We start from the raw sequence: 7,081 nt of genomic DNA, 5'->3' as shown, positions 1-7,081 counted from the left end.
CTTAGCTTTTAAGAGAATCAACCCACTTTTTCTCATGAATAGCTTAACGATTCATGGTGGCTCAACTGGCGGGTCAAATTGGTAATCACAAAAATAATTGCAAAAGGTAATGAATTAATTATTAGGGCGACTTATCCTCTTGGAAAAACTGAAAATGACTTTATAGGATCATAGCTTTCAGGATCCTCATCATAAAAAAAAAAAAAAAGAACCCACAGACTATGGGAATGGGATTGCGTATAAATTTGAAGGTAGCTAAGATGTAGACAGCAGCGATGGTAAAGAGCTTGATGACTTCTTGCAAGTGATCAGAGAGACTGCAAGTTTCCAACTGATGACTGCTGACTGAAGTTGAGCAGAGAAGAGTTTTTACTTTTTTGTTGTGCACATCTGGTCGATTTATAAATATTATATCAATTAAAATTATGATAATTTCTATATATTTATTTTTTAAAATTTAGTTTTCTAACAAGAATATTAACTAAAATTATTATAAGTTTCATCTATTATGGCTTAATCCAGTAATTAAAGACATATACTCACTTAGCGGTCCCAAATTTAAGTTTCCACTGGTCAATCCCCTAACTCAAAATAAATAAATAAAATTATGATAACTTTCACATGATATAACAACTTTTTGGATTGGAATTATTATACATACAACAGTTTAATTATAATAGTTAATCATGATCGGACTTATCTAGAACCCACTACAATAAGCGATTACAATGAAATCGTTGTACACACATCAATAGCACTACACCCCCATCCCGTAATTACATCTCTACTCAACCTAATTTGATTTTTAAAATTTTCAATAGCACTTTTTCTCAGAAAAAAAAAAAAAAAAAAAAAAACCTTAAGCAGCAATAATACAATAGGCAGAGCCCAGAAGAATTGAAAATGAAGAACAAACACAGAGAAACGCTATCGATCTCTCTCTACTTGAATTCAATGATTGGAGAAAGGCTCATCTTCGTTTTGCTGCTTATCTCCCAAATGATTTGCAGTGCTACGGAAACAAATCAGTGTGCTCCGTCTTCATGTGGCAATAACCACAACATTAGTTACCCTTTCCGATTACAAACTGATCCAAACCATTGCGGAAAACATGAATATGAGCTTTCTTGTGAAAATAATTTCACAGTGTTAAATCTATTCAGAGGAAGATACTATGTGCAGGCCATCAACTACAATAACTTCACTATCCGACTGGTGGATGCCGGCGTTCATCGACATGATTGCTCCTCCTTTCCTCGCTTTCCTTTAGTTTATTATAAGATTGGTCCATATAGCCGATATATGGATTGGTCAGAAAGATCATATACCATGTTATCGGAGATGATTTTTTTCATCAAGTGCCCAAATCCAGTGTCCTCTCCTGTTTACGTGGACACCGATGCTTGCTTTTTACGCGGATTCAACTCTTCTGTATCCACGCACTACTCCTATGTGTATATAGGAGACATGGAGGCAGTCGATTTGATGGAGATGTGCAGTGTGGAGATGTTCACTTTGTTTCCTGTTCTGGCAAAGAAGAATATGTCCTTTATTGAAATTCACAGGGAACTTGCATTTGGGTTTCAGCTTTCGTGGTTCAACATCAACTGTAAAAAATGTTATGCTGAGAGTTGCTATCTGGACAGCAGAAACCGCGTTCGATGCACAGGTAACGCATGTTTTCATCGATTTTTTTCATAATAATTAATTATTCATTTCATATAGCTAATGAATTTTCAACTTCATTTAATTAATTATATATTACGCATGTTTTAATTGATACAAATATTGTAATTTTAATACAAGTTTTCAACTTCACTAATTTTCAATTGAACAGGCAATATTTTAATTTAATTCTAATGCATAAATGAATTCAAAAGTAAGTAAACTATTTAAATAAAATATTTTATTTTAATAAATATGAATTTAAATAAAATGTTTTCTACCATTATGTAAGTTTCTGATGCAGTCACTAAGATTATATATATATATATATATATATATATATATAGTACTAATTCATTCTTTTCTTAATGAAGGTAATCTCTTCATGGAAATCATCTATAGAATCATATGTAAGGTCTCTCTCCACTCATATAATATGTGATCATGTTAATTAATTTTTACTTCTTTTCTAAGAGTAGCAACATCGGTAAATTTCTCTACTTTAATTTCATGCAGGGATGCTCCCACCGATTTTGGTTATCCTTGGTAAGAACTCCTTCCATTAATGAATCTGGGGACAGAGTTGCCTATATATATGTATAGACAACAAGAAAACACATGACATATGAAACGTATATAGCTAACAAAACCTTACGCTTCGAACAGCATAACTAACATTTTCTAAGCAAAATCTTAAGGGCGATAACTAATTGATGAGTTTGTCTTTGTTCCATAATTTCATCCAGGAATGCTTTTTGCTGCAAGAAACTTATGTGGGACTCCATGTGTGATAGCATTTTTCATTTATAAATGGCGAAGGAGACATTTATCAGGATACAATACCATTGAAGAATTCCTTCAGAGTCACAATAACCTTATGCCCATAAGATATTCTTATTCAGACATTAGGAAGATTACTACAGGTTTCAAGGAAAAGTTGGGAGAAGGAGGCTTTGGTTTTGTGTATAAAGGAAAGCTTCGAAGTGGTCAATTTGCAGCTATAAAGTTGTTGGGTAAATCTAAAGCCAATGGACAAGATTTTATCAACGAGGTTGCTACTATTGGGAGGATCCACCATGCCAATATAGTAAAATTAATTGGTTTTTGTGCTGAGGGATCAAAGTTTGCTCTTATATATGAATTCATGTCCAATGGGTCTCTTGATAATTACATTTTTTGTCAAGAAGGATCTATTTCTTTAAGTTGGGAAAAATTATATGAGATATCTCTTGGAGTGGCACGTGGCATTGAATATCTACATCAAGGTTGTGACATGCAAATCCTCCATTTTGACATCAAGCCTCATAACATTCTTCTGGATGAAAATTTCACACCAAAAATTTCTGATTTTGGGCTGGCTAAACTTTATCCAACCAAGGGGAGCATTGCATCTCTTACGGCTGCAAGGGGAACAATAGGATATATGGCACCAGAGTTATTCTACAAAAATATTGGGCGTGTTTCATACAAAGCAGATGTGTACAGTTTTGGAATGTTGTTGTTGGAAATCGCAGGCAAAAGGAAAAACTTAAATGCAACGGCTGAAAATTTGAGTCAAATTTACTATCCATTTTTGGTGTATGACCAACTCTCAAGTGGAAAGTTAACAATAGAAGACTCATCAGAGGAGGAAAATAAATTAGCTAGGAAAATGATTATAACGGGATTGTGGTGTATACAGATGCAACCTTGCAATCGTCCTCCAATGAACAAAGTATTGGACATGCTTGAAGGAGATTTGGAAAGCCTAGAATTGCCTCCAAGGCCTCTTCTATATCCTGCAGAATCAATGAATATGGATGGAGGAGAATCGTCATCAATATCAAGTGATGTGACACCTTAGATACATACTATTGTCTCATTGAAATAGTTGGTCTTCAGCTTTAAAATGTCTGAACATAAATGTTCTGAATCCTCTTTTACTTTTATAAATTGCTATAAAGTCACAGACGACTTGATGATAGTTTGTAATAATTCTGTGTTTAACTTGTGAGTGTAAGGTATCCTTATTATTGTCATCTTCAATGTATGATAATGCATTTGCATTGGCTTCACTATTTATTAATTTTGAATTTCCTCTGTTCTTAATAACATGAAATTCATGCGTATACCTTTGAGTTCAGAAAATCATGACAGTTATATATATATATATATATATATATATATATATATATAGAGAGAGAGAGAGAGAGAGAGAGAGAGAGAGAGAGTGTGTAACACCCCTAATTTTTAAATTTATTATTTTTGGGTAAATATTGATATTTTATTTTATTTGACTTTTTGAAAATTATTTGAAATTTTTCGGGTTTTAGAAATCGGGTTTGATTTTCTGAAAATATAAAACTTTGATGATTTTTAAAAATTAATTTAAAGACCACGTGGCAAAACTAAAAATATATTTGGAGTCTATGAATTTTTCTGAGTTTTCTAGAATTTTTTTCAGAATTTTTGGGCCTCATTTTCGGTCCTAAGGCAGAGTAAAAATTCAAAATTTTGTACCCCAAATCGAACTGGCCGAATCGAATCGGACCGGATCGGACCGGCTCCTTCTTCTTCTTCTCTTTTTCTCTCGCGCGCGTTTCCTCCTTCCTCTCTCTCTCTCTCCCGTTTTGTCTCTCCTCCCACCCTCACCGCAAGACGCCTCCCCCTACCGCTCAGGCGCTGCAAGAACGCCGTGACGGCGACACGACGCGCAAGTGCGCTGCTTTGTCTTCCCGGCCGAAATCCGCCCAATCCGTCCACCAATCGGGCCGGGTCTTGTGTCTAAACCCATCTACACCTCGAGAGCTTTCCATAGACACCAAGAACACCAAAATCCATCGAGCGGTTTGTCCAATTTTTATCCGGGAAGTTTTAGCCCATTTTGAATTTTGAGCTAGATTTCTCACAAACCGTGAACCCCACGAGAAAACCGAGAGTACCAGAGCGCTCCACTCGTCGAGAGCTTCGCGGCAATATAAATTTCAAATTTTTTCGACACCGTTTTTTAGTGGGTCCCACGGAACTTCGTAGTGTTTTTCCGAGCATTAAATGAGCTTAGAAAATTTCGTAAAAATTTTATACTAACCCCCGTGTTGTGGGCTTCGTGTAGGTGTCTTCAATTCGCGGAAATTCGACAGTTGTCCGAGTCTATGAATTCCGACCAAATAGACCGGCTACCGAAAAAGTCTCCGAATTGGATTGAGATTTTGGCTACCCCACCATTGTCAGACGTCCTGAGTGCATCCCCGAAGTCGGAATCAGCAAAGGTAAACCCAAACCTTGCTTTTTCATAATTTTTTAGTGCTTAAATGGGATTAAAAACCTATAAAATATTCGTGGTAGCTCAGAAAATTATGATTCTTTTTGCAATAGCCTAGTAATATTGCTAAGGACCGCGGGGCAAAGTTTTAGAATTTTTAGAGCTTATTTGGGCAGTTTTTGCAAAAATGATCAATTATAAGGACTAAACTGTAAATTTACGTATTGTGATTGATGACTGTTTGGATGGGCCCAAGAGGCACTGTGTGATGTGATTGAGTTGTGAGTGTATGATTTGTGAATATAGAAGTGCATTTTGAACCCTTTTGCACGTTGGGTAGGTCCTAGGTATAGGGGAGACTTGCCGGATTTTCGGCACGACTTAGAACGTATTTGGTCTTTTTCTTAATTTGTATTGAGTCAAATTTATTAAATGATTGTAATGAAATTGTCAGGTGAGCCGGGACAGCCTTCAGCCCAGCTGCCACAGTGACCGTTGTCAAGTCTGTGAGTAAAATATTAATTTTAATTGTAATTTCACTATTATTATATGTTCAAGCATGCCCATGCATCACTTATATGTATATATCTATGTAGTTAAACTCTAGGCACGTTTTATGTTGCATTCACAACTGTTAAAGTGCCATGGATGTTGTTGTGGTAATTTGGAGCAGTGTGCGTGCGTTGGCGTGCGTGTGATGTGGTGTTGGCTATGGATAGGACGGGTAGTCACGGCTTGAGATCTTCGCTGGGACCCGGTCCTTCGGGGTAGTCACGGCTTGAGTTCTTCGCTGGGGCCCCGATTTGGTTTATTAAGCGAAAGTCCGGCTTGAGTTCTTCGCTGGCACAGGTTGGATTTAAGAGAGCTGTATAGGGGATCAGCTCCCATATATTATGATTGATATTACTGGGTGTGTGAGTGCTCCAAATTACCTTTTTGCTGTTATGATGTGAAAATATTGCTGATGTTGCATTTCACTCTACAGGGTGCATTAGTTTTAGATAGTTATAGAGATTATGGTTAAAATTGATATTTTACTCTCTGAGTCGAACGCTCACTCCTGTTCAATATTTTTCCAGGCCACAGGAGGATATTTTTGAGGTTAACCTGCTTTTCTCCTTCGCAGGTTCTCTATTCATGTTTGTGTAATTCTATAAACTTCTAGGATTTTTGCATGTGTTAGAAATATTTAGATTTGGGTCTGTAATATAATTATCATGTTGGACCTGTAAAATTATTATCATATGCATGTTTGATGGACTAGATGAGGGAGCTGAGCTCCCATTTATTTTTATGTTGATATGAGTATGTGGAGGGTGAGCTGAGCTCCCCAATTGATTATATATCATGTTTACAGGTCGGGCGAGTCAAAAACTCCCCATTGAAAGGTCCATTTTATGGTCGGACTCTGTCCGGTTGAACTCTTAAAATCGGGCCCAAATGGGCCTTAGAGTTGGGTTAAGCAATAGTTAGGCTTACTACGGGCCTCGGGGGCTTTAGGCTGGCCCAGGTCCTAATGCCGGTCCGGCCCATAGGTTGGGTCGTGACAAATGTGGTATCAGAGCTTAGGCTCCAGATTCTTAGGGAATGTTTGTCTAAAGTGTTGGGAAGAGTCTAATAGGAGTCACATGCGGAAAATAGGGTCCACATTCGTCTTGCATTGTCATCTTTGCTTCTAGTTTCTGCTTCATATAATTATGTATAAATATGAGTCTATAGAGCTGTGTAACATGCTGTTTTGAATATTGTGGGCTAATGCTGCTGAATTTCAAGAAAATGCATAGAAGCAGGAGAGCTGCCACTGCACCAGAACCAGATGTGCCTGACGAGGTGTCAGCACAGGATGAGGCGCCTACCCCAAGGAGGCGGGGTAGGAGGCCTAGAGCTGCTCAAGTAGAGGAGCCACCACCCCTAGTTCAGGATCAGTCTTTTATGGCACAGGGTCCCATGGACCTAATGGCAGCTACTCTAGCCGGGTTGCAGAGAACCATCGATATGATGGCACAGTATATGGTCCACCCTCCACAGAAGCAGCAGTCCACCGCACCAAGGGGGGAACCTTACAAACAGATAATCAATTTCAAAAAGTTGGTGCCTAGTACTTATGATGTGTCAGACGATGCATATCGATTTTTGGATTCCTGTAGACAGGCAGGAACAGAATTGTAGTTGACT

General features: G+C 37.6%; 1 protein-coding gene across 1 annotated transcript; it reads left to right on the top strand.

The window, feature by feature from the left end:
* Nucleotides 1-844: 844 nt before the first annotated feature.
* LOC131169044 (rust resistance kinase Lr10-like) lies at nt 845-3,719 on the top strand. The gene is made up of 4 exons (XM_058145118.1): nt 845-1,669; nt 2,040-2,075; nt 2,182-2,211; nt 2,412-3,719. The coding sequence occupies exons 1-4, from the start codon at nt 904-906 to the stop codon at nt 3,506-3,508; spliced, it is 1,929 nt and encodes a 642-aa protein (XP_058001101.1). The 5' UTR covers nt 845-903; the 3' UTR covers nt 3,509-3,719.
* The last annotated feature ends 3,362 nt before the right edge of the window (nt 3,720-7,081 follow it).

Source organism: Hevea brasiliensis, chromosome 1, assembly GCF_030052815.1.
Source record: "Hevea brasiliensis isolate MT/VB/25A 57/8 chromosome 1, ASM3005281v1, whole genome shotgun sequence".
NCBI lineage: Eukaryota > Viridiplantae > Streptophyta > Magnoliopsida > Malpighiales > Euphorbiaceae > Hevea > Hevea brasiliensis.
The sequence above is the reverse complement of the archived record's forward strand: the minus strand, read 5'-3'. Positions and strand labels throughout refer to the sequence as shown.

Coding starts and splice junctions, on each gene's coding strand:
- LOC131169044 (XM_058145118.1), top strand. CDS start 904: ATGAAGAACAAACACAGAGAAACGCTATCGATCTCTCTCTACTTGAAT. Junction 1,670..2,039: donor AAACCGCGTTCGATGCACAG/GTAACGCATGTT, acceptor TTCTTAATGAAG/GTAATCTCTTCATGGAAATC. Junction 2,212..2,411: donor ACCGATTTTGGTTATCCTTG/GTAAGAACTCCT, acceptor AATTTCATCCAG/GAATGCTTTTTGCTGCAAGA.